Here is a 26,319-nt window from a genome sequence, read left to right as displayed (position 1 = left end):
TGAGCTATTACAATTGTTAATACAACATGACAATAGTGCATACACATTAGGCAAGAGGTTAGTATACACTGAGCCCCGACCTAGGCTCCCTCTCCATCATCCTTCCTTGGGCTCTTCATTGATGACTAAAAAGCGCATTGCTTGGTGGCTTCCAGGAGGTTCTTTCTTCACTTTGCTGGAACTTTGACCTGAAGGTGATCCACAAGTTGCATGAAATTCTTTGTTTTCTTCTTCACGTAAGGATGCTGTTTAAACCAGCACTTCTTTGAGGAGTGACTAGGGGTTCCTCCCTTTTGGCCATCTTCCTTCAAAGGACTAAGATCTCTGGAAAGGAGGGGCCTGATAACATGCCCCATACTCTGTTCTGAATGCACGTATGGGCATGTATGCATGCACTCTCTGACTCAGTAATAAGAGGGGGATTCAGACATTTTTGAGAAACTAGTAATAGATAGAAAAGGGTGTGGGGAGCTGTTTTACCTGGGAGCAGCTGTTCATCTGCATCAGGAACTGCTTCTTTTCCCTCTTCTCCCTTCTAGAAGACTGTCAAGAAGGAGCCTGAGGGAGGAAGGTGGATCAACCATGGTCTTGGAGAAAAGGAAGTAGGTTCTCCACCCCTTCTGGAGGGAGAAGGAATAGCAGAGATCAACAAGGATGAAGATGGAGGCAAATGGAAAAGAGAAAACGAAGGTAAATACCCTATATATTAAAAGAAAAATGAAAGTGATGAGAGAGGGACAAGGAAAGAAAAAAGCAAAGAGCTTAGGAATAGGGTAAGAGGAAAGGAAAAACTACCAACAGAGGTTAACCAGGAAGGGAGACCTAAGGGATGATGGTGAATGGATAGAAAAGTCCAGCTTCCCCTTTTCACTTGCTCAGGGTATGAAGACTGCCATCTTCTGGTGCCATTTAATTACCAAGTGGCTTTGATTCTTGATTTGAAATGTTTTCCATTCCTTATATTCATAAAACTTTATTCTCAAGAGATCCTCAGCATTGTTTCATCTCTGGAGCTCCCAAAATCATTTCCCCCAACAGATATGCACCTGCCCAAAACTGTCTCAAAGTACCTATAGACTGGAAGTCTGTGGGGGCAAGAGCAAAAAGTAAGGGGCAGAGGATGAACTGCAGTTTGAAAAAGGGTTTGGAATACCATCAGGCTGCAGCTGGTTGTGGGATGCTTTCTGAGCTCTGGAACATCTGTGTCAAAAACTGGAAGACCCATCCTCAGCCCCAACCAAATGTTGGGAGTACTGTGTGTTCTGAACTGTAGCACTCCAAATGTAGGTTGAAGAATGTGGCTTCTTTTCTACACTCATGGATCATAAAATGTCAAAGCAAGAAGAGATTGTGAGAGATCACCTAGTTAAAATCTAATTTCCCAAGGAGGAGACTGGGGCCCAGAGATGTGAAACCACTTTGCCCAAAGTAATACAGCTTGTCAGTGACTCTTTCCTCCCAAAGCAGAATCATGATAGTGATTCTTGTGATTCACTGTTTCTTGACAAATACAGTGCATAAAGTGCTTAAAGGTTATTAAAAGGCACTCCAGAAAGGTAAGGCTGGCATTTTTCTGGAAGCCCCTGAGTGTACCAGCTCCTCAGGCACGTCATTATTTGGCTACAAGGACAGGCCTGGAGTTGGTTTAGCCTTCATTTTAATCCCCAGGGCTGCCTGGAGGAGGAGGTAGAAGCTCTGATTGCAGCCTGCCATTACTCCCCAGCCAGTCAGGGGGAAATGAAGCCCGGGATCGTCGGAAATGACAAGGGAATCCTGTCATAATACCAGGGGCTGGGAAGCAATGGCCAAGTTCCTGGGACTTAAGCAAGGCAATTATGGCTGAGTATAAAGCTAGGATGGGCAGGACTAAGGGACCTGAGGTGGCAACGGCGGTGAAAAATAGGGAATGAGTTCGCAATCCAAATGACTTAAGCAGGGTGGACTCCTACTTCAAAGTACCTCCTCAGTCTCAAAGAGGTACCCTAACCATCTGCATAAGTCTGACAAACCCACTTACTTTCTCCCAGGACTAGTTCACGGTATCACCATCAAACCCCAGTCTTTTGCTTTTTCCTAATCCTTCCAGCGCCCTTTCTGATTTCCTTTCTTCTGTGCCTTAAGTTCCTATCACTCACATCCAACTCTGTTTTTCCACCCCGACCTCCCCGACTTTCGTTGATTCCGCCCACTCCCCACACCCTTTTGATTTTTCCCCTCCTTCTCTCCCTCCCCCACTCGACTCTCTTGGACAGCTCCCCGCCAAATCTTCGGGCTCCCCCAGCCCCTGGGTGCCTTTGGTTTTCCCGCCGTCGGCCCAGGCGCCTCAGATAAAGTGGATCCAGCCCTGGGGCTCCGGGTTTCCGCCACTCCCGGGGTGCTCGGGCCCTCGTAGAGCATAGTCGCGGCCGCCGTTGTTGTCCCAGAACTCGTGGCCCGTCACGCGGTAGCGAAGGGCGAAAAGCAGGGCGCCCCCAATGGGTGGCGCGGGAAGGCGAAATGCAAAGCGGTCTGCACGCGGCGGGGGCGGTGCCGGGCCGGCGTAGGAGGCGGGTGCCTCGCGTTGACTCCGCCAGCCGTCGGCGCTCCAGCGCACGCTCACGCGCTTCTCGTACGCCAGGTCCAGCACGCGCGCGCTCCCGGCCACGCCCAGCGGGCCCGCCTCGGCGCGTTCCAGGCAGATGCGCTGCGCCTGCAAGCGGGCGGCAAAGCCGGGCTCGCTGGCCGGCTCCAGGGCGGCGCGCGCCTCCTGGGGGAAAGGGGAGGAGGGGAGAGGAGAAAAGGGGGCGGGGTCAGGACGAGGCAAGAGGGCACTCCGAGGCCGATCCCGGCGTGGGGCAGTCGGAGTGGAGCCCAGCTGAGAGAGTGGCCCCAAAAGGAATGAGCAAAACTAAGTCTAGGGTTGGGGAGGGGCATGGGTGTTGCTTGATAAATCCTCTCCCACACGCCCACGGCGGCCGGCTCGGGGAGGTCCCGGGAAAGGGGCGTGCCGCTGCCGCCCGCCTACCTGGAGGCCGCGGGCGCGAGGCTGGCACGGCCCGAAGTGGCGGAGGGCGTCCCTCTGCAGCTGGATTTGCACGTGGCGGGGTACCCGGGGCAGCTCTCCGGGGCGGAAGCGGCGCACCGCGGCCAGCTCCAGCCCAAGCGCGTCGGCGAAACGCACTCTCTTACGGGTGTCCGGGCTGCGGCTGCGGGGCGCCCGGACCCCGCCGCCTCCGGCAGGTGCAGAAAGGGCCCGGCGACCCCGACTCGGAGCGGGAGCGCGGGATCGGGCCCCAAGGCGCGTCCCGCCCTCGCCTGGCTCCACCTCCGGCTCCTCCTCGAGGCTGGGCCGCTGGCTGCGGTAGTAGGCACGCTCTGTTAATGCGGCTATGAAGCTCAGGTTGCGGGGGATGTCGGTGCGGGGGGGACGCTCTCGAGACATGGCACCCCCCGCCCGGGCGGGGCAAGCCCGCAACGCCGCCGCGTTCCCCTGCTTTCCTCTGGCTCGACCGCCCGGCGTCCGCGCAGAAGCAGCCCCTCGCCGTTGCGTACTCTTCTTGCTGTTACCTCCAGGATCCTACACCTCCTGTAGCTGTCACCCCTCCGTGACTACCTTCCCCTCCAACCTCCCTCCCACCCCCCGCTCTGACCGTCAGCTCTCAGGATTTTAGACCATCGTCTCCGGCCTCCTGCAAGCTGTCTGCTCTGAGCGTGCGCTCGGCGGCGCTCGCCCTCCAGTCCCTCGGCCCTCTTGGCCGGGCCCCCGCCCACAGTCCTCTGACAGGTGGCTCCCCATCTGTCTTTACAGCGTACCAAGGGGCGGGGATCCACCTTCCGGTCCTGAGACCATTCAGGCTTTTTTTTTTTTTTTTTTTTTTTTAACGGCTTCAACCTCTCTGGCATGGCAAGAGTTAATGTTTAAGGGAGGACAGAGTAACCTTTCGTTTTCTTGCTAAGGATGGTTAAATATGCCCAGCGTGTGACTTTCTTTACAGGACTCACCATTATCTTTTCCAAACCCTAGGCTCCAGGTTTTGGAGGGGGCTTACAGGGAGTGCACAGAGGAAAGGTCATAAAAACTAGGTAGTGTCTCAAATAGAAACTAAAGTGTGGCCCTCAAAAGGATGGGTGGTCCATTAGAAAAGAGTTCTGAACTGAGTTGTCGGAAGACAGCTCTGATCTCACCTCTGGTAGTATTTTGCTGTGTGACCTTGAGCATGGCATAACTTCTCTGGACCTCAGTTTTCTCATTTGTGAAAAAGTAGATTAGAGTTCTGATCTGTAATCCCACTGCAAGTCCTTTGAGGGCAGAGGCTGTGTCTGAGTTACAGTTTCAACACATAGTTGCAGCACATAGTAGGCTCTCAAATTATTGAATGAATGAACGAACACACAACTCTCTTGAAGTTGGGACTGTGGAGTTCTAGTTCCATTGGGAGCTTTCAACAGGGGCACAGAGCTGGCTTTTTTTTTTCCTCCTTCATTTTGTTCTACATTAGTGAAAAAAAAAAGGTGAAGTATTTTGTGTAGTTCTTTTTTTTCCCTAAACCCCCTACTGATTTTGTATAACACAATGTATATACTAGGTACGCCTGTAAGAGTTTTGCAAATTTTAATTCCTGTAAATCCCCATCAAAAGAGTAGGTTGTACTAGTATGCCTATTTTACAGGTGAGAAATTTGAAGAAGAGAGGGGCTGGGACTCTTGCCCAGGGTCACATAGGCAATGATTGAGGACCTGAGATTAGAACATCAGCAGTCCAGTGCTAGAGCCCACTCTTACCCACTTGGTTATATAAGATTAAAACGTTTAGTAGTAATAGTTAACATCTTCAGAGTATTGTAATGAGGAATCTTAGAGTAGAAATGGAATCTCTAAATTTAAAACAGCAGAATAGTTTAACTGTAAAATCTCAAGTGACTAAGCCAGAAATAAACCATGAGACACATACTATCGAGGCCCAACCCACTGAGCCACCCAGGCGCCTCTCTTATTTGCATTTTAACTCCATATTAACCTTAGCAATGCTAGTTAGCCAGGAATCATTTTAATTTCTTAAAAAATTTTATTTATTTATTTGACAGATATCACAAGTAGGCAGAGGGGCAGGCAGAGAGAGAGAGGAAGAAGCAGGCTCCCTACTGAGCAGAGAGCCTTCGGGGCTCAATCCCAGGACCCTGGGATCATGACCTGAGGCAGAGACTTTAAGCCACTGAGCCACCCAGGCGCTCTAGGAATAATTTTTAAAGTAGTTTTATTTTCTGACTTTATACACGTATATATAGTCCATGGACCTATTATTTTCCTATTTTATGGTGTAAAATAATGTTACACTAATTTGTGTTACAATCAAGCATTTTAAAACTGTCTTCCTTGGGTGCCTGGGTGGCTCAGTGGGTTAAAGCCTCTGCCTTCGGCTCAGGTTATGATCCCAGGGTCCTGGAATCAAGCCCCACATTGGGCTCTCTGCTCTGCGGGGAGCCTGCTTCCTCCTCTCTCTCTGCCTGCCCCTCTGCCTACTTGTGATCTCTGTCAAATAAATAAATAAATATCTTAAAAAAAAAAAAAAGACAACTGTCTTCCTTGCTCTTGTAAGATATATCGTTGAGGGGCGCCTTGGTGGCTGAGTTGGTTAAGCATCTGCCTTTGGCTCAGGTCATGATCCCAGGTCCTGGGATCCAGCCCCACATTGGACTCCCTGTTCAGCAAGGAGTCTACTTCTCCCTCTGTCCCTCCCCTGATCGTGCTCCTTATATATCTCTCTTTCAAATAAATAAAATATTTAATATGTATATATTAATTAAAAATATATATATATATAATTAAAGGAATAGATAAGGTTCAAAGTGGCCTATATCGCCTGAGGTTTTCTGATAAAAACACTTGTGCTTTGTCTATAGTTTGAGCTGCCATTCCTTGGCTCCATGGTGTTGGTCTGAGAAGATCCTTGAGGTACACAGCTTTGGACCAGGTATAATTTGTGTTGGCCTAGCAGTTCTGTTCTGGCTGCTCAGGCTGACATTGAACCTTTCTTCCAAATCAATGTTTCTTTTCTTTTCTTTCTTTCTTTCTTCTTTTTTTTTTCCTCTTCACAGTTCAGTCTTTCTTCTTAAATAGCCACTACAGTTATCTTCAAACATCAGAGTAGGCTTACAGTAGGCACTGTATGATTTGTTCAATCAACATTTACTGAGGGTCTATAAGGCCTGAAGGGCATAACAGTGAATAAAATTCCATTCCTGCTCTCACAGGGTTTATAAATAAATGGGAGGGCAGACAGAAATATATTTGGATCCTGAGACCTAAAAGTGTTGTTATTTCAGTTAAGTGTCTGAGAAGAAATCAGTATTTCTGATTTCTTTAGGAAATGGAATGGACCAGGTTATTCTCTGAATAATGCAGCAAGGCAGACTTGCTGGTGGCAGCTAGAATGATCAGCCCAAGAGCAAAAAAATAAGGAGAATGGTTGAAGGATACAGTCATAAAAGTGTGCAGTCTGCTGTGCCTTCAGAATGGAGGGGATGACAATTTGGACTCGTAAATGTCATAACAACATAGATTACCTGAAACAGAGAGATGACCTTCTAGCAACGCACTTAAAGTTAAGGCAAACTTTACAGTCAGACAAAGTTGAGTACGAGTTTCTGAGTATATGGCTTTGGGTAAATAACCTCTCTAAGCCTCACTCTTTTCACCTATAGAATGAGAATAAAACAGTTTAGGGACTGGATTGAGGATAAATATGCATGTAAAGAAAGCACCTAGTGCCTAATAAGTCCTCAAAATGTATTAGTTGTTACTACTATTTATTTTTTAAAAGATTTTATTTATTTGACAGACAGAGATCACAAGTAGGCAAAGAGGCAGGCAGAGAGAGAGAGGAGGAAGCAGGCTCTCTGCTGAGCCTGGGCTCCATCCCAGGACTCCGGAATCATGACTTGAGCCGAAGGCAGAGGCTTTAACCCACTGAGCTACCCAGGCGCCCCAGTTGTTACTATTATTGTTACAGAAACAAACTTTCTTCTCCAGAGACTGTAAGGGCAGGTACAAATATCAAGGCTTGGACCCCAGGTAGAAGCAAAGGGAACCAGCAGGAAAGGAAAATTGGGTTGCCTCTTTCTAGCCTTTGGTTGGAGGTCCCTCCCAATGGAGTGGAAGGAAATGCCAGTGCAAGAACCAGTGGGGCCCAGTCAGAATGCCTGAGAGAGCCCTCCTGAGGATCACCTGTGGTCACACTGCTTCACATCCTGTGAACTGCCCTGTATAAATAATAGGCATACCTATATGTATGTGTGTGTACACATACATACATACACACACATATAAAATCTGAAAGGTTAACCATCAACCTTGACCTTGGTTGGCATCCTCCAGAAAGGGAGGCAGAATTGAGCAAGGGGTGGAAGGCGGAAGATTGAGGACTTGTATTTGTTCCCTTATATCTCTATATTGTTTGAACTTGTCATAATGAGAATAAGTTCATGTGTGGAGTAAAAAGAATGAAAAAGAAAACCAATCTGATTACAAAAAAATGAAAGTAAGTAAAGAAAGGTTACCTGCAGAAACTCCTTGCGGTCCAAGTCTTGATGCCTGGCTAAAGCCCCAGCCCGCAAAGAGACTACTGGATTAAAGGTCCTAGAGAAAAGAGGGAGTGAACTGTTCAGTGTCCGTGTCATGTCTGCCAGTCCCACAGGGCGAAACACCTGGCAGGCAGTTCCCACTGGAATGGGAACTGCTCCTCTAATCCGGGCATCCACTCCAGGGCTGGAAAAAATTCAACAAGTACATGAAACATCAGAGACCTTCTGGAAATGGTGAATTTGCTCCGAGGTTTCCTGAGGTCTAGCCGGCTTCTCTGGGCAGCCTTCAGTGACAGGAGCCCAGCCTGGCCTTCTGTGTCCTCTCTGCCCTGCTCTTTCTTCATGGCCTACAGCGGCCCTCTCTCTTCCGGAGTTGTGGCCCTTCCCAAGCTTGCTTCCCAGCCCCGCCCCTCTCTCTGGACGCATCTCTGGGCCCCATCATCACCCGGCGCCGGGCCCTCCCTCCCACCCCCCCCCTTCTCCTCCCTCCTTCCTTCCCTCCCTTCCTCCCTCTCTCCCTCCCTCCCAGCTCCTGCACCAGGAAACGGCCCGGATCCTGGCAGCGGCCTGACCCGTGAGATCCCTAACCTGGCAGGCAGGCGGGGTTGGAGACTTGCTGAGGGTGGGGGTGAAGGAGGAGCTGGGCTCTTGGACTGCACTGGGGGGAGCCGGGAGTAGAGATGGTGTCGGCAGGAAGCCCTTGGCCCTGGGTTTTCCGGGAGGACAGTCATTAAACATGGATTCGGCCACACAGCTGGTAGAATGCTGGGGGCAGGGGCCGGTCCGGGAAGCTGTAACCCCAGCCTTCTCAGTCCAGACCCAGATCCCTGGCCTTCCCAGCCTAGCTCTGCTCTCCCCCTCCCCTTCCCAGGGCTCCACGCTGGCCAGGAGGATGAAAGGCCCCAGCTGGGGGCTCCTTGCCACCAGCGCTGGGTCCTAAGAGCTGCCATCCAGGCTGGGTGAGTGTCCCCTTCCTTCTCTGTCCCGGGCAGCCCTTTGCTTCTCCCACCTTTCCCTTCAGCCCCTGTCTCCTCCCCCATCTTGTGCCTTGGCCAGCATCTTCACATCTTCCCTCTGGGGAGGTACTGAGCCCCTTCCTTAAGCCAAAAAGGTGTGTATTGTGGAAAGGGGGTTTGTAGGGGGGTGTTACAGAGCTAGCATTCTCCTATTATGGAAAGAATCTAAAGTATTTTAAAAAAATAAAATTTACTTGTTATGCATTTAATGTGGCATATTACGAATTTAATGGCCAGCCCCCTCATGCCCTGTCCTCTCACCTTGACTTAGTTCCCGTGTTCTTGCCCCTCCCTGCCCAGTGGTCTCTGAGCGTTTCCTCCCACCTCTCTCCCCGGCTCACTGGGTTGGCCAAGCCTGAAGCACCCCTTCTGGCTCTCCAACCATGTATTCACGCCAGTCTTTCATCCTTGACTCTTACAGCCGCCCGGATGGCGACCCCGGCCTCAGCCCCAGACACACGGGCTCTAGTGGCAGACTTTGTAGGCTATAAGCTGAGGCAGAAGGGTTATGTTTGTGGAGCTGGCCCTGGGGAGGGCCCAGCAGCTGACCCACTGCACCAAGCCATGCGGGCAGCTGGAGATGAGTTTGAGACCCGCTTCCGGCGTACCTTCTCTGATTTGGCAGCCCAGCTGCATGTGACCCCAGGCTCGGCCCAGCAGCGCTTCACCCAGGTCTCTGACGAACTCTTCCAAGGGGGCCCCAACTGGGGCCGCCTTGTGGCCTTCTTTGTCTTTGGAGCCGCACTGTGTGCTGAGAGTGTCAACAAAGAGATGGAGCCACTTGTGGGCCAAGTGCAAGAGTGGATGGTGGCCTACCTGGAGACGCGGCTGGCCGACTGGATCCACAGCAGTGGGGGCTGGGTAAGAAGCTTCTCAGTTGCTGCCCTGCACACTCCTCTGCAAAGCTGGTCTCCAGAGGGAAGATGGGGCTCTGGCTTGAGGCTGGGGGCTGAGTCTCCCTTTTTGGGTGGCACCAGATGCCCTCACTATGGGTGTCATGCTGGACTCTGCACTCCAGGGCTGCCAGGCAGTCATCATTGGATGGGCTCATGGTCCATAGCAGAGGACAGAGTACACAGTGCCTGCAGGGAAATGGCATCCAGCTGTTGGGGACTTTTTACACCAGAGTATGTGACATGGGTGGGGGGCAGGGGTTGTCAGGCATGGGTGGTGGTCAGGAAGGCCTTGGCAAAGGATGCCAGTTCGGAGCAAAAATTTCGGCCCGGGAGAGGCTGGCATTCACTTGAGGCAGAGAGGGCCAATGAGCCAGGCGCTCATGGGGGATGACGGGGGATTGCAGCCAGTAGAACTTTGGCTGGAAAGGAGCTGGGTATGGGGTAGTGTTTGCAGTGGATGGAACTGGAACTCTTCCTCTCCTCTTTCCTCCACTCTTTCCTCTCCTGATATCCCTTTCTCCTTCTTTCTCTCCTACTTCCCTTCTCTCCCACAGGCGGAGTTCACAGCTCTATACGGGGACGGGGCCCTGGAGGAGGCGCGGCGTCTGCGGGAGGGGAACTGGGCCTCAGTGAGGACAGTGCTGACAGGGGCCGTGGCACTGGGGGCCCTGGTAACTGTAGGGGCCTTTTTTGCTAGCAAGTGAGAAAGTCTAGGGTCAGGTGGGGCTAGGTGTGGCTGGGGGGACACGAGAGCAGGAACAGAACAAGAGAAATGCCCTTGGAAGAAGTGGGATGAATGGACCGGAATGGAATGGGGATGGGAGGGGGCAGGGTACTGTGTGAAGGAGCTGTGTGTGCCAGGCAGGCAGCTGGAAGGAGGAGCTGGAGATATTAGGGAATGTATTGGGGAAGTATTTGGGGGCCAGGAGATAAAGTCATTCCAGGGTTGGCAAAGGTGGGAGGGATCATGTCTGGGGTATAGGCACACAAAGCTACACCTTGCACTTCATATATAGCCCTGAGGAAGGTCAACTTGCACAAGGGGTTGTTTCTCCTTTGGTTAAGTGGGATTTGGGGAAAACACAGAAGGCACATCCCTTTGAAATGGAAGCTTGAGTTTGTCAGGTGATAGGGAGAGGTGGCTGTGATGGCGGGCTGCTTGGACACGCTTGTGCATGTGCACGCATGCTCGTGTGCATGCTGGGCTGCTTGTCTAACCTGTTGGTGGCCGCATTCAAGGAGAAAACTTCTCTTTTGGGGAGTGGCAAGAACAAGGGGCCATTCTCTGCCCCTTCTCCCAACCCTCTCCTCCCTGCCTCTCCTTGTCCTGAGGCCTCAAGGCTGTGGGAGAAACACTGTATCCAGAAGAGGGCTTTGGGCACTTTCTGGCAGAAAGTCATTAGCAGGCCTCTGGAGAGAAGAGAAGTTCTGTAGCTGGCCTGTTGCTTCACCATCCCCATTCCTTGCGCATCATGTACTTGCTGCTGCTTCCTGGGCTCTGAACAGAAGACAGGGCTGCAGAGCCTGCAATGGCCTGGGGGGTGGGGGGTGGGGCAGCAACAGGGGAGGAGGCCTGGACCTATCTGCCACCCTCTGCTGCCACCAGGGCACACTGGTGCCCAAAGTGTTCTGTGTCTCGGGACCTTCTGTACCCAAACCTTAGACTTTAAATTGGGACTCTGGTTTTCCTTTGGAGTGTGTGGAGGTAAATACTGATCTAGAGTGCAGTCTGGGTCCTGCACTGTGTCTCAGTGAGATTGCTGATGTCTTGAGAGGAACATTCCAGCTCTGAACCCCATAGGTGTGAGGGTGACCTGTACTCCGTGATGGGCCTATGCCATGTAGTGGGCTTTGGTGCTGCTTTATCCAGGGCCAGGTGTACGGGTTCTAGAGTACCTACCATGACCTAGAAGCATTTCTGTTTTCTTTGAAGCCACGCTGTTTGCATGGGTATTACTTGTCTGTACCTCAGAGTCTGAGGACATTAACTTTAGAGCTCACGGTCCTCTAGAACAGATTCAGATGATAGCTTTTTCCTTTGAGAGAGAAATGATTTCACTCCAGATGCATGTCCTGAGCCAGACCTCACTGCTGCACTTCCCAAGGTGCTAGAATTGCTGCTCTCCAATGCTAACTGCAGACACAGTGCTCTAGAAGCCTGCCCTTAATCCCGAGCACTGATCAGCTTAGCTAGACCGTGGTTGACTCTTCTTGGAGATTTTCGCTTGGTCCCGGAATGTGGCAACATAGTTGTACTCACAAGAATGTGGGACCAAAATCGGCCTCAGGTGTTTAGCCCAGACTTTTGCTTTTGAGAGAGGGCTGCACTTTTTAATGGTATTTATAGGGGATGTGGTAGACTGCATGCGCCACTTGGTCTGTTGTGAGTGTGCTGACACCAGAAACTCAGAGCTGGTCTGTGGCAGGCAGTTGGGGTGGGGGTGGGGTCTCTGGCTTGCTCAGGACAAACTAGACCAGTGGTTTTCAGACTGCTTGGCAGAGCCCTGAAGTTTCCTAGAGGTTGCCTCAGGAGTCCTTGGGGAGGTGAAGAGGGGGTGCTAAGCAGGCTGGGCTACATGTCCTCAAACAGAATAGCTCCCCTTGTAGCTGTCTTACATATCGGGGTTCAGGGTAAGATTTTATTTGCATTAAGGGGTTTGCTGCTGAAAAAAAAGTTGGAAAACCACTGACTAGACCATCAGCTCCAAATTGGAGTCCGCGCTCCCCCAGGTTTTGGGGCAGACTCTTCACCCTCCCCTCTACCACAGGACACCTATCCTTGTTAGCTCTGCTGGGGGCGTTAGCAAACCTGAGCAGCAGGGACCATGGTCAGGTAACCACAATGCCCTGCTCTGAGGCCTTCACACCTGGGTGGAAGGAGAGGTTGTTTTCTGAAAGGGGAAAGGGCTTGGATTCCCAGAAGCGTAGCTTGCCTGGGACCAGAATGGGCAGTTTTGATCTGTCCTGTCCTTTTTAGCTTGAGGGGCAATGGAAACCCCAGAGACTCTTCTGTCAGGGAAAACTAGAGACTCTCTTCTAGAGCCATATAGTTCCTTGGGATTAGCTCTTGGCCAGGAAGGCTGAGTATGGCTCCCAATTTTTAAATCTATTTCATTTTTTTAAAAATAAGGGAAATAAATCTAACTGCCATTTTTCAGAGATTAAATAGGTGGAGAGGGCGTTTCTTGCTTTCTGGAGCCCAAAGGGACAAATAGGGACTTTGCTTAGGCCAAGGAAGGAGCAGAAGTAGGGCAACTAGGTCCTGCAATTATTAATCCCACTCCCCACTTATTCTAGGGTATATACTATTTTACTTTTTTAAATCATAAAATGGCGGGAGAACAGATTTGGTTAGTTTAGAAGAAAAGAAAGAGCTCTATAAATATAAATATATATTCCTGTATTTTTATTTAATAATTTATAAATACCAAGTTCATTTGACTTTTATTTTTGTGTAATATGTAATGGTCGTATTAAAAAAAAATAAATAAAGCCCAGAAGTTTAATGAGAAGGACTGAGCAGGGTTTGTGACTTCTACACTCTGTAGCCTGGTGTCAGGACATTTCTTGATCTAATCATCTCTTCATGACCTTGTTAAGGGCAAGAACTAGGGTAACAGGGGTTTCGGAAAGAAAAGAAAATCAGAGTTGTTCTCCCCTCCCCCATCTCCCAACCCTTTCCAAATGCCCAAAGCCAAGAACTCCATCTGTGCCAACCCAAATTTTAAGAGGGTGTGTGTCTACAGTACTTTGGGATGGCTACAAATGAAAACAAACCAAAACAAAGAAAAGTTACCCCAAAGCTTTGTGTGATGGTAATCACGTCCCCAGTTGTGGTTCAGCCTCTGATGATAATGAGCATTTCTCCCCAGTTCCCTGCTGCCTACTTCTGGCAAAAATGGAGCCCCTGCTTCCTTTCCTGGCCCCTGAGATAATTGGTTTCAGCCATTTTAATGCAAACAGCTAAAGTGGTTGGAATCTACAGAAATTATTCAGCCCCTCCTCTACTTCTAGTCTAGAACCACATCAAAATCATGTCTGACAGGAATAATGATCCTAATTTCAAATTATAAGCAGGAATTTCTTGTCTTTTTATAATCCGGTGCAATTAAATTGCATTTGGGTTTATGTGTTAAATTGTAGTTAGAAGTATACTGCTCAGAGGAGAGTTTCCATCCTCTCTCTATAGAAAATCAACAGGGCAAGCCATATTAAAATCTGAGAGTGGCTTGGTGAACATGGCATTAGGGGAAAGAGAATTAGATGCTCTTAGTAGTTAATATTATCAGGCGATGAGAGCATTCATCTCCACCGTAGTGTGACTGAATTAATGATTGATTTGTATTTGACTAGTTCCTTCCAAAAAGCATTTGCAACATCTTACTATAATACACAAAAGACAAAATGGGCAAATATGGGTTTTTAAAGCAGATGTAAAGGGTAAATTGAAATAAGATGGCAGCAAAGGGAAAATTAATGTACAGAAAAGCATTCTATAATTAGTATTTCGGAATACTAAAGCTAAGCTATGAATTCGGCCTTGAACTTTCTTAGCAGCTACGGTAAATTGGAAAACACAACAAGATTCACGTTCCTGTTGGGATTTAGAAAAGCCTATCAGTTCCTTAAGATGGGCAAAAACTTCTGTGGCTATTCTGAGATGAAATAGAGGATATCACCCTCCATAATACCTGACAGTAAATATGATGCTGAGTTTTGCACCAGTATTTCTCATAGAAACACCAAATGGGGATTCAGTAGGTCCTAAGCTTGTTTAATGAGGGTTATCACAATTTAGCCCAAAGATATCCTATGATGCTTCAGTATAGGGCTAAATTTCATACTATCTGAATGGATAGATGGATTGTTTACCCTTCAGACATTTCTTCATGAGTGTCATTCCTCCAGATGGTACTTTTGATAAAAGTGGGGCAACATTTAGTTAGTTTCTAGCAACTAGATGAATTATAGACATTCTGTGTTTCTTCTTAAGAGCGGATCCTTTGAAAACTTTAAAAAGCTGCCTTAAATGGATATAGGTGTGACATAAATAAATTAAGACTATTTTAAAAATTAATGAGAAAATGAAATGTAATGGAAATTTCTATAGTTCTTCACTGATTGAATCATTCATTCATGCAGCAAATATTCAAGCCTCTTCTGTATGCTAAGCACAGTTCTAGGCACTGAGATAGAGAAGGGCACAGACGCAAAGTTCTGCCCTCATGTTCCTTACATTCTAATAAGGGAAGCAAACAAAAATAAATAAATTCATCTCACAATATTCATTAACATGACATTTCATGTTATGAGATGGTAAATGCTATGAAGGAAAAGAATTCATTAGCATGGAATTGGGAAGTTGTAAGTACAGATTTCATTGTTAAATAGAATAGTCAGGGAAGCCCTCATTTCTAAGGTGACTTTTTTGAGAAAAGTCATGGAAAATGAAATTGGAAAAATATTTTTATCAATACGGAAAGATGTTTCTCACTTGTCAAAAAAAAGAAAATATATACAGTATGATCCAAGTTTGCTAAAATAAGTATATAAATGTGTGTATGTGTGTGCGCACACGCATGCGTGCACACACAGAACTATATATGTATTTATGTATTGAAAATCTCAGGGAGGGTATATGCCAAAATATCACTAGTGATTATCACTGGGTGTTGGATTTTACTGGTGATTTTATTTTGTTCTTTTTTTTTTTTTTAAAGCTTTTATTTATTTATTTGTCAGACGGATCACAAGTAGGCAGAGAGGCAGGCAGAGAGAGAGAGAGGGAAGCAGGCTCCCGCCGAGCAGAGAACCCGATGCGGGCTGGATCCTAGGACCCTGATATCATGACCTGAGCCGAAGGCAGAGGCTTAACCCACTGAGCCACCCAGGTGCACCTATTTTGTTCTTTTTACTGTCAATATTTTCTGGTCTTTTCGTAAAGAACACATATTTCTGGTACAGTATGTTAAAACAAGTTTTCCAGATACAAAGTTGTTAAGAAGTTAACCAAGCAGAATGGAAAATAAGCAGCCCAATGGAGGTTCTTTCTCATTTAAATGGACACCTCACTTCCCTGCAATGACAGACCTAGGGAGTTAAGGTAGGCAAGGCTAGACTTTACATTAGAAAATAATTGGAGTTGGGGCACTTGGATGGCTCAGTCAGTTGGGCATCCAACTGTTGATCTCAGCTCAGTTCTCCATCAAGGGTTGTGAGTTCAAGCCCCGAGGTGGGCTCAGCCCCCTCAAAAAACAACAAAGAAAATTACTGGAGTCCACTTCACAGGAGAGGTGAGTAAATGATCAAGGCTTCAATCTTCTATATCAGTACTGTCCAACAGAAATATAATGTAAGCCATATATGTAGTTTTATATTTTCTAGCAGCCTCTTCAGAAAAGCAAGAGAAATGGGTATGAAACTAATTTTAATAATATTTTACTTAGGCCAGTATATAAAAATTACTATAATTTCTGTCTATAATTAATATTACAGCTATTAATTTATTTTACAGTTGCTTTTTCATACTAAGTCTTTGAAATTTAGTGTATATTTGACACTTCCAGTGCATCTCAAGTCAGAATACTCATGTTTCAAGTGCTCAAACCACATGTGATGAGTGGGTACCATATTAAACAATGCAGTTCTAGATTATAGAGAATTATTATAGCAGGCAAAAAGAGCAAGAGTTAAAAATAGGGATGAAACTACCAAGGAGCCAGGTATTTATGTAGTTTAGTGAGATGGCTTTTCCTTTTGGACAGAACTGGAGGTGTCCTCATCCATTTTTAACCGATTTAATTCTCCTTTTCTTAAGTCCACTAACCATTCACTTCCATTAACACATTTTTCCTCCTCGGGCACAACATCACTGAGTTTTAGTTTTCCTGAAACTCCATGGATTCTATTGAGAGGTTATTACTGAAGGAAAATCATACTCATGACGGGGAAATTTCACATCATTACATCTAATTTCTTACAAATTCATTCTTAGAAACTTATTTCTTTGATGTTTTCTATTAATCAAGAATGGGCAAGGTATTAAAATTATTATGGAAGATTATTCAGTTAGCGTTTATTGGGCACATGGTGATGGGCAACGGGAATACAAATATAATTAAGATGATGTCCTTGCCTTTTGCAGTTTACAGTCTAATAGGGAAGTATCTTACTTTACAAGTCTCCAAATACCTTTTTAAATGTATCTTTAAAAGTAATCATGCTTACGAGGGTAAGTTTGGAAGTTGGAAGGTTAATTTTAAATAAAAATGATATATTGTGGAAAAATTATAGAACATGGAAAAGTATAAATTAAGTATAATCCTACTCAGAAAGTACCACTGTTAACATTTTGGCATATTTCTTTCCCACCTTCTATCTGTGTTTCTATTTTAGGATCATACTGTATATACAGTTTTGATTTTTTTTTTTAAGATTTTATTTATTCACTTGACAGAGAGAGAGATCACAAGTAAGGCAGAGAGGCAGGCAAAGAGAGAGGGGGAAACAGGCTCCCTGCTAAGCAGAGAGCCCAATGTGGGGCTCAATCCCAGGACCCTGAGATCATGACCTGAGCCAAAGGCAGAGGCTTAACTCACTGAGCCACCCAGACGCCCCTGTATATACAATTTTCTATACTAAATACTGCTTACAGTTCGATTGCACAGTTTGTCCTTGTCATTAAAAATATTTCGAAGGCAAAATGACTGTATAAAATTATACCTACGTGTATATAATAATTTTCCTGAATGTGCCCACTTGAACATTCAAATTGCTTACATCTTTTCACTTTGATGAATATCTTCATTCTCAAATGTTTATCCAGTTTTTAGATTATTTCTTTAGAGCAGAGTGTAAGAAATACAATCACTGGGTTAAGAATCTCAAAAGTTTGGAATCTTTTAGTAAATATTACCAAAGAAAGGATCTAACTGGTTCTTGCTCCCTTTTCTCCCCATGTCCAAGTTATCTTTTTAAAAAATAATCTTATTTCATATCATATCATATTTCATATACAATCTTACACTCTACATCTTTGGCCTAACAAAAATTATTTTTGCATGTTATTACATGCTATATGTATCCCTTTTAATAAGTGCATAATCTTTAGATATAATTAGAGTCTGTCTAATCATTTGTTATTGGAATTTAGTCTTTTTTCCAATTTCAGCATCATATATAATGTAATCTTTGTGTATCAAAGCAGACCTTTTATAATTTTGATCCAAGCTTTGAAAGCTCTGAGTTCCCGGCTAACTTTTTTTTTTCTCCTATGCTCACCTTTAATTAGTTCCATGACTTGTGCAGTTTACTTCACTCTTTCTTCATCCCTAAAAAAGGTTATAGTTTTGGAAATATTTGCTTCATAGATTTGTGAGAATTCAATGAGATAATATAATGAGTCTAGGATTGTGCATGTTACAAAATCAAGTACTCAACAAAAATAGGAACTGGAGGCATTATAAAAAAATCCCATTTCCCTTGATTGGCTTGATTAGTTTAAACCAGGTGCCAATAAAACAAAAAATCTTGATTAGATTAGGATTAGTAGAAAATCTTTTTTTCCCCATTAACCCCCCCCAGTCTTTCAGAGCTTGTCTTCCATGCTCAAGTTAGTTCTCCCAGACCACTGGAGCTGAGATGGCTGCTGAATTAATTTTCAGTGAAATTTTAAGTGACTATGACTCTGCTTTGAATCCCCCTGTTCCTGAGGTAAGGATTTGTGAGAAAACCTGACGGTGAGGGGAAGAGTGGGGTATACTGAGAAGCTTATGACTTTTTGGTTGGCTGACAGGGATCTCCTCTTGTCAGTCTCCCTACCCCAGCCATACACATCCTGTTGGGGTTGTCTAATTTGGTTGGGCTCATTTGAATCTGGTTGTAAAGCCCTAGCTTGGTCTGGCTACAAATAACCCTCTTGCAAACTTAGCACTGCCGTTCCTTCCTTTTTAAAAAAATGTGTAATATCACTACTATAATATGGCAACCCTACTTTCCAGGACTAGGTCCCACAGGTAATCTCAGAGGGGAAATTCCTCTGCGGTCAGGAGAGTTTGAGGGCTGGGAAAGTGTTGAAGAATGAGGGTGGCACCCAGATCTCAATCAATGCAAACATTATTGACACCTACTATGTGCAAAGCATATTGGCCCACAGTGGAGCTGCACATGTAAATAGGATCCAGCCTCTCATCTTCAAATTCACAATGCAGGACAAAATGATTAAGCACCCAGTGGAGGTAGGCCTGCTTGTCATGGAAGGGATAGGAGGCTCGCGGAAGGTTTTGCACCAGAGGTGATGCTGAGGTTTGCAGTGGTCTGGTTGAAAAGGGACTGCGTGTACAGAGGCACAGAGCCGGATGCAGGTAAACCACCTGGGATGAGGACTGTAGAAATTACATTTGTGAAGTGACCTGGCCCTGAGGTCTCTAAGGCCACGGTAGAGTTTTACTTTTACCTGGCTAGCAAAGAGGAGCCAGCTCAGTCTGGTAGTGGTGGAACAGTGACACGATAATCTGCAAGACCTGTTAGGGAGCTGTAGCAAACAGTCCAACAAACAAGCTGAAACAACGGCATAAGCAGAGGGCTTGGAAAGTATGCCTGTGAAAGGAAGACATTCAGATAGGACTGGTAGCTGTGGAGTAAGGATTTCTCCCTGCTTTCCGGTTTGGGAGACCCCATGGATGTTGGTACCAATAACTTCGATGGGAAAAGTAAGGTCCTTACTGGAGAGCTCCATTCAGAACCTCCATTTCCAGCAACATTCCATCTACTGGTCCTTCTCCTGGTCAGCAAACCAGTTTCCAGAAACCACCTCAATGTTTCTGTCCTCCGCTTTCCAACAGCTCTCTAGTTGGCACCCAGTAGTGTCAAGATGGCGGCGCCCCTGAGGACTAGTCATGTGACCTCGGGTTTCCATTGCTGGAAGCCTGGCGGTCCGTTGCGGGGCAAGGTTCACCTGTCATGAAACGGGTGTTAGCCCTTCGAATCTCACGAGCCAATGGGCATCTGAGACGGCCATTGCGGCGAGGCGATCGGAAGATTGGCCCTCTCCCTTCGTCTAACCAGCGGCCAATCACCGAGCGTCACATACTTCGCGGACCCGCCTTGAGGCGGTGGGGGAAGCAAGAATGTCGTCACAGCGTGGCGGTATTGTTACCTAAGGCCTTGGGAGGAGGTGGGACGTATGTTGACTGACAGGCCAGTTCCCCTACCGGGATTTGAGAATTTGCCGCAATATCCCGCCTTGGGGGTGGGGTCTTGTATGACTGCCAAGTAATATTCCCCAATGGAGTCCTAGCTCGTGATGACGGGCAGGCTGTTAGACTAATGAATCCTCGGCGTGCCCGGCGCAGTTCTCCAATCGCCGGGCGGCGGGCCCCAGTCTGAGCGGCGATGGCGGCGGCGGCGGCGGCGGCAGCAGCAGCGGGGGCTGCGGGCGGTCGGGGCTCCGGGCCGGGGCGGCGGCGCCATCTTGTGCCCGGGGCCGGTGGGGAGGCCGGGGAGGGGGCCCCGGGGGGCGCAGGGGACTACGGGAACGGCCTGGAGTCTGAGGAACTGGAGCCTGAGGAGCTGCTGCTGGAGCCCGAGCCGGAGCCCGAGCCCGAAGAGGAGCCGCCCCGGCCCCGCGCCCCCCCGGGAGCTCCGGGCCCTGGGCCTGGCTCGGGAGCCCCCGGCAGCCAGGAGGAGGAGGAGGAGCCGGGACTGGTCGAGGGTGACCCGGGGGACGGCGCCATTGAGGACCCGGTGAGGGAAAAAGGGCGAGCGAGCAGGCCCGGCCGTGTCACGGGAGGCCCAGAGCTCGGGCGAGCGGGAGGCAGGCGGGGGGTGGGGGTGGGCGGGGAATAACGTGGCTGGGGCAGGGCCGGGAACGGATCCTCGACCGCCAGAAGGGGCCCAGCCGGGTTGATTCGGGCGTTATGGGTGCCTAGTGCTGTTCTAGAGAAGGTAGTTTGCTTTTTTTTTTTTTTTTTTTTTTTTTTTTTTTTTCCTTTCATCGTGACCCGCATGTGGGGCGAGGGAAATGGCCGAGCATGGTTTGGGCCGCGCTCGGACGGAGAGCAGGGCAGAGCCCCTGCGTTGGTTCCTCTTAAGCTCTTCTCCATACCCTCTCCACTCATTGTAGGAGCTGGAAGCGATCAAAGCTCGAGTCAGGGAGATGGAGGAAGAAGCTGAGAAGCTAAAGGAGCTACAGAACGAGGTAGAGAAACAGATGAATATGAGTCCACCTCCAGGCAATGGTGAGTAACTGGCGGTTGCACGCGGAGCCCGGGTCCTCGGAAGGGTTGTGCGAGCACGGGTTGTGTGGAATTGGATGCTCGGGACCTTGGAGCTGCTTGTCTGAGCAATTACTGGGCAGGTGGTGCGGTCATAGTCCATTGTGTGTTTCTCTGACCTTAGCGAGGCAAAAACCTACATTTTAATGATGGTGATCTTGTGCCTTTCTTTGTCCTTTTAACAAATGTGTTCTTCTTTGTTCTTTAGTCTGCCTCTACTCTTTGTGAGGTTGCCAACTGGCATTTGACCTTCAAGTCTCACAGTTCTTTCTTTAGTTGGAGACCCTTTAGTTAGGAGTTCTAAGAGAAACTGCTCGACTGCAGGGGGGTGGGGGGGCATTCCCTTTAATAAATCTAGAAATGTTGAGTTTGGGTTCCCTTGATTTTGTTCACTTTTCACATGATTTCAGTCAAAGCTTTTCAACAGGGACTTGATTTGGGGGCAGGAGGGAATTCCTATACCATTTTCTCTGATTTTTAAGAGTGTGTTAATCTGTTGCTTGATTTGTCAAATGTTCAGTGAGTACCTATTGTGTGCTAAACAGTATTCTTGTTAAGGGATACAGCAGGGAACAGAACAGACTAAAATCTGTTTTTTACTCTAGTGCTGGTGGTGGTAGTGGTGCAAAAATTGGTCAAATAGAAAACCAGCTTTCACCCTGATTCTTTTTTTTCTTCAAAGCTGGCCCAGTGATCATGTCCATTGAAGAGAAGATGGAGGCTGATGCCCGTTCCATCTATGTTGGCAATGTATGTATTAGTGTCCTCATTGGGGTAGGGGAAGCTCTTGTTTTGGGAGTTGCTTAATAGGAGGCTTGAAAGGAACATCTCAAGGATAGGTGATGAATTTGGGGAGTATTGGGAGGGTTTGGAGGAGGTAAAAGGTAATGGTGACCAGCAGAGGCTCTGGGGTTGGAAAGATAAAAGATTAGTTTCTTAGAGAACAAGATTTGATGTGCCTTGGGGTAGATGGGTGGCCCAGCCTAGAGGCTAGGCAGGGTACCTGTGAAACATGACCACCTCTGCTCCCCCACAGGTGGACTATGGTGCAACAGCAGAAGAGCTGGAAGCACACTTTCATGGCTGTGGTTCAGTCAACCGTGTTACCATACTCTGTGACAAATTTAGTGGCCATCCTAAAGGGTAAGAAGGGAAATAGATTGAGGTCATTTTAATCACATTTTAGAAATAGATAAATTATGTTTTATATTGAGCAGTACGTTAAAATATGTGGTGTTCGTCTTATAAGTTGGGGCTTTAATGTATATATCGGGTTACACATAAATGGGAGACCATATAAAGATGAAGGTTAGTGTGGGTGGGATCATGAACTAGAAGAGGGAGGGGCAGCTTTTGTTTAGCCCCAGCTGATTCTGCTATATGGAAATCCAGCCCTGTGTAAACTCTTCTATAATTTTCCAAGAGTAGCTGAAAATTTAGATTGAAGTTTTCCGTTTAAAAAAATTTTGACAAAGAATTAAAAATGTGGCTATGCCGTTACTCAAGCAGAGCATACCTGCAAGTTGGATTTGACATATAAGCTGCTATTTGTAACTTCAGATAGATGAAATGACAAATTATTTTTTTCAGGTTTGCATATATAGAGTTCTCAGACAAAGAGTCAGTGAGGACTTCTTTGGCCTTAGATGAGTCCCTATTTAGAGGAAGACAGATCAAGGTAAGCCCCATTGCCCATTGCTGTTCTGGTTCTGTGTAAACTCTCCAGGCCTATTCTGAGGCTTTCTGCTGTACATCCCTCACTCTCAGGTGATCCCAAAACGAACCAACAGACCAGGCATCAGCACAACAGACCGGGGTTTCCCACGAGCCCGATACCGTGCCCGGACCACCAACTACAACAGTTCCCGCTCTCGATTCTACAGTGGTTTTAACAGCAGGCCCCGGGGTCGCGTCTACAGGTCAGGATAGATGGGCTGCTCCTCTCCCCCGCCTCCCATGAGCCCTGTATGTTTCCTTCTTTCCTGATCTGAGGAACCTCCCTCACTTACCCTCCCCTTGGTCTCCAGGGACTTGGTCTCCTGCCTGTGCAGGGTGAGGAAGGTAGTTGCAGGCCAGGCCAGGCGGCCAGTCTCATCATCGTTTTCTGGAGCAGGAATTGGTGATAAGGGCTGGATCTCTCCACTCTGTTCTGAGAGATGCTTCTTCCCCCAGCCCTTTTTTTTCCCCTTGAGACTTGGTGGCAGTGAAGGTGTTTACACAGCAGGCCAGGAAGAACGACCTCAGAGTAGTGAAGGCACTGCTTGGACATTTGCTACTTTTCCCAGAGTTAAGGAGGGGTTGAAGATTGAACCTCCCTTGGAAGAATGCCAGAGGCTAGTTGATCCTCCTCAACAGCCATGTGGGAGGATACTGAGATATTTACTCTTTAACTGAGCCAATGTTTTGCAAGGTTAACTTTTCTCTCTGGGCCTAGTGGTGCCCATGTTGCTTTACTATCATCTCCCTGCCTTTAAATAGACAGAATAGGCATATAGACCTTGGCTTTTCACAAGATTCACTCATCTGCTCCCAGGAATTAGAGAGGATCTGATGGTGAAGGCGTGGGGTTTAAGAGCTGTGAAGAACTGAAACTGGAAAAATAATGAGTCCATTTTCTTGCCCCTTTATCTCAGATACACTTTTTCTTTTGCCTCTGGCAAGGTATTCTATTAAATTGCCCCTTCCCATTTGCCAGGTGTGTCACAATTTCTGGGATTGTGGGGTCAGTTTTAGGATACTTGGAAATATCTTGGTCCCCATTCCCTGCACTGTAACTGGGGCAAGGGCCCATGGGGAGGGGCTTGTGCTGAACTCCTAAGTGATCATGTTAACACCTAACTCTCCTTCTTTCTTCCAGGGGCCGGGCTAGAGCGACATCATGGTATTCCCCTTACTAAAAAAAGTGTGTATTAGGAGGAGAGAGAGGAAAAAAAGAGGAAAGAAGGAAAAAAAAAAAAGAATTAAAAAAAAAAAAAGAAAAACAGAAGATGACCTTGATGGAAAAAAAAAATATTTTTTAAAAAAAAGATATACTGTGGAAGGGGGGAGAATCCCATAACTAACTGCTGAGGAGGGACCTGCTTTGGGGAGTAGGGGAAGGCCCAGGGAGTGGGGCAGGGGGCTGCTCATTCACTCTGGGGATTCGCCATGGACACGTCTCAACTGCGCAAGCTGCTCCCCTTGTTTCCCTGTCCCACTTCACCCCCTTGGGGGCTGCTCAAGGGTAGGTGGGCATGGGTGGTAGGAGGGGTTTTTTTACCCAGGGCTCTGGAAGGACACCAAACTGTTCTGCTTGTTACCTTCCCTCCATCTTCTCCCTAACTTTCACAGTCCCCTCCACCTGCTCTTGTCCTGCCAGGTCTGCCACCCACCCCACCCCTCTTTTCCGGCTCCCTGCCCCTCCAGATTGCCTGGTGATCTCTTTTGTTTCCTTTTGTGTTTCTTTTTCTGTTTTGAGTGTCTTTCTTTGCAGGTTTCTGTAGCCGGAAGATCTCCGTTCCGCTCCCAGCGGCTCCAGTGTAAATTCCCCTACCCCTTGGGGAAATGCACTACCTTGTTTTGGGGGGTTTTGGGGCGTTTTTTTGTTTTTCAGTTTTTTGTTTTGTTTTGTTTTCCTTTGCCTTTTTTTCCCTTTTATTTGGAGGGAATGGGAGGAAGTGGGAACAGGGAGGTGGGAGGTGGATTTTGTTTATTTTTTTAGCTCATTTCCAGGGGGTGGGAGGTTTTTTTTTAATATGTGTCATGAATAAAGTTGTTTTTGAAAATAAAAATTTGTTTGGCCTTTTGGGTGTAAGGATTATTTATCTGTTTTCCTATTTTCTCTTAGATCCCAGATGGCTGTTAATTCTCCTTTGTGGAAGTGCTGGTGTTGTGGAGGGGAAGTTCTCACTTACCAGTTAAGGAGTAGGAGTTACAAGAGGAACATTGTGTGTTTAGTTGGGACTGATTGGCATTTGAGAGGTGCACCGAATGAGTCTGGGATGCGAAAGAATGGCCAGATGAGAGTGATCTAGTAGCGTATCAGTATGCACTCCTGATTAAACTTATGCTCTAGTAGCGTATCAGTGTGCACTCCTGGTTAAACTTACGTGCAAAGGAATTACCCACACCAACAGCACTGGAGTCTTAGCTTGGGGTCTGGGTAGCTTTTCTTGTCTTTACCTCAAGGCAAGCTCAAAAAATGAGGGGAAAAGGCAGCACTGTGCTAACTGTCAATAGCAGGGCTTAAGCTAAACTTGTGTAGCCATGTGGTGACCACTTAATCTGCTCAGCTAACATTTTGAATCATACTGTTAAGATTGACTTAATAGGTTTTCACTGATTTAGTATCCTTAGGCTTAATACTTGGTCAATTAATAACCAGATTTCTCCAGTTTATATTCTTACGTAAGATTGGTCTTAAAATTCTCGGGTGCTACATAGTCCCCCAGGCCCTGCTCGAGTGTTCATTGCAGACAAGATTTCTAAATACCGAAACCTTTTTGTATTCTGCTACATCACTCACTTCTGTTCACAGGATATTTTGCAGTTGTCTCTGATCCAGGTGCTCTCTTCAGTAACCCTGGGTTAAAGAAATGAGTGTTCTATATATCCATGAAGACTTACCCCATTTCTCAAATGGCTTTGTATTCTGAATTCTCAAATCCGTGTTGACTACTTCAGCATTTGCTCATGTGTTATACTACCTCCTGTGGCGTCATTTGTTAAGCATTCAGGGGTCTGTCTGTTCTCAAACTAGATTCAACTAGAATAGTGCCTTGTAATCTGGATGTGGAGATTTCTGCAGAGGCTGATTAGTAGGAGTCTGGATAGTTTCAGTATCAACTTGGCTAGAACAACAGGGAGCATATTAGTGCATATTAGTGTGTGGAGTCTTAGTGCCTTACAAGTGGGAAGGTCTCTTTTGTCCACCAGGGGGCACTACATGGCTATCTTTTTTCACTTGATCTTAGCCAAAAGGCTGAGAAGCGATCATGGCTATCTTTTTTAAAAAAGTCCTATAAATTGTTGAATCTTGGACAGGGCGAATATCATTTTTTTGACCCTTATTTGTTTTTCATTTTGTATGTCCAGTTATTCCTCAGCATCCTCCCTATTCTTCCCATTCTGTTTTAACTGCTTCAGCAACTCCATATTTTTAAGTGGGTTCTGGGTTCTGGCTTTGCCAGAAAAGCCCTGTTCTGCCACCAGCCATTACAAATTAAAGATTATTTACTTATTTGTCATAGAGAGAGAAGCGAGAGCAAGCACAGGCAGACAGTGGCAGGCAGAGGCAGAGGGAGAAGCAGGCTTCCCGCCAAGCAAGGAGCCCGATGTGGGACTCCATCCCAGGACGCTGGGATCATGACCTGAGCCGAAGGCAGCCGCTCAACCAACTGAGCCACCCTGGCGTCCCAGCCCTTTCCCAATTTGATCCTGATCATTTCCCTGCCACATCTTGCTCTATAGCTGGTACGCTGTGCGTTCCAGTTGAATTTTACTTCATGTATTGATCATGATGTGCGGATTCTATTTACCCTGTTAAAATCATAAGGTGTAAAGCCAAGCCCCAAAGACGTAAACCTTCATTCCCTAG

General features: G+C 47.1%; 2 protein-coding genes and 1 long non-coding RNA gene across 7 annotated transcripts; 1 reads left to right on the top strand and 2 right to left on the bottom strand.

Moving 5' to 3' along the window:
- On the bottom strand, nucleotides 1-3,421 carry PPP1R3E (protein phosphatase 1 regulatory subunit 3E). 2 transcript variants are annotated; one of them, XR_006381670.1, is made up of 3 exons: nucleotides 3,005-3,421; nucleotides 481-2,746; nucleotides 1-188 (listed from the first exon to the last, which is right to left on the bottom strand). XR_006381670.1 is itself a non-coding variant. In XM_044230874.1 (2 exons), exons 1-2 carry the CDS (start codon nucleotides 3,419-3,421, stop codon nucleotides 2,324-2,326), a joined length of 840 nt encoding a protein of 279 aa, XP_044086809.1. In that variant the 3' UTR covers nucleotides 1-2,323. The 2 variants fall into 2 exon arrangements, 1 of the variants encoding a protein (XP_044086809.1); XM_044230874.1 differs by having other exon boundaries at nucleotides 1-2,746.
- A 2,980-nt stretch (nucleotides 3,422-6,401) lies between these two features.
- Nucleotides 6,402-7,955, bottom strand: LOC122894320. The gene is made up of 3 exons (XR_006381773.1): nucleotides 7,782-7,955; nucleotides 7,536-7,614; nucleotides 6,402-6,542 (listed from the first exon to the last, which is right to left on the bottom strand). It is a non-coding gene; the product is annotated as an uncharacterized LOC122894320 (long non-coding RNA).
- Nucleotides 7,956-8,046: 91 nt separating this feature from the next.
- On the top strand, nucleotides 8,047-24,543 carry LOC122894319 (bcl-2-like protein 2). Of its 4 annotated transcripts, none has more exons than XM_044231965.1 (7): nucleotides 19,864-20,214; nucleotides 20,594-20,708; nucleotides 21,427-21,494; nucleotides 21,781-21,887; nucleotides 22,335-22,422; nucleotides 22,512-22,663; nucleotides 23,602-24,543. In XM_044231965.1, exons 1-7 carry the CDS (start codon nucleotides 19,864-19,866, stop codon nucleotides 23,639-23,641), a joined length of 921 nt encoding a protein of 306 aa, XP_044087900.1. In that variant the 3' UTR covers nucleotides 23,642-24,543. The 4 variants fall into 4 exon arrangements, with proteins under 4 accessions (XP_044087901.1, XP_044087902.1, XP_044087900.1 ...); XM_044231968.1 differs by lacking the exon at nucleotides 19,864-20,214 and adding an exon at nucleotides 20,354-20,415; XM_044231966.1 differs by lacking the exons at nucleotides 19,864-20,214; nucleotides 20,594-20,708; nucleotides 21,427-21,494; ... (2 more) ...; nucleotides 22,512-22,663; nucleotides 23,602-24,543 and adding exons at nucleotides 8,047-8,133; nucleotides 8,431-8,518; nucleotides 8,997-9,436; nucleotides 10,026-12,987.
- The last annotated feature ends 1,776 nt before the right edge of the window (nucleotides 24,544-26,319 follow it).

This window comes from Neovison vison, chromosome 13 (assembly GCF_020171115.1).
Source record: "Neovison vison isolate M4711 chromosome 13, ASM_NN_V1, whole genome shotgun sequence".
Lineage (NCBI taxonomy): Eukaryota > Metazoa > Chordata > Mammalia > Carnivora > Mustelidae > Neogale > Neogale vison.
Note: the sequence above shows the minus strand (reverse complement) of the source record. Positions and strands in the feature narration are given on the sequence as shown.

What these genes read in the sequence shown, in the direction of transcription:
- PPP1R3E (XM_044230874.1), bottom strand. Translation starts at nt 3,421, where the DNA reads ATGTCTCGAGAGCGTCCCCCCCGCACCGACATCCCCCGCAACCTGAGC. An exon ending in CTCGCGCCCGCGGCCTCCAG is followed by an intron (nt 2,747 to 3,004) that starts GTAGGCGGGCGG and finishes CCTTTCCCCCAG; the next exon opens with GAGGCGCGCGCCGCCCTGGA.
- LOC122894319 (XM_044231965.1), top strand. Translation starts at nt 19,864, where the DNA reads ATGGCGGCGGCGGCGGCGGCGGCAGCAGCAGCGGGGGCTGCGGGCGGT. An exon ending in TTTAGTGGCCATCCTAAAGG is followed by an intron (nt 21,888 to 22,334) that starts GTAAGAAGGGAA and finishes TATTTTTTTCAG; the next exon opens with GTTTGCATATATAGAGTTCT. An exon ending in TTAGAGGAAGACAGATCAAG is followed by an intron (nt 22,423 to 22,511) that starts GTAAGCCCCATT and finishes CCTCACTCTCAG; the next exon opens with GTGATCCCAAAACGAACCAA.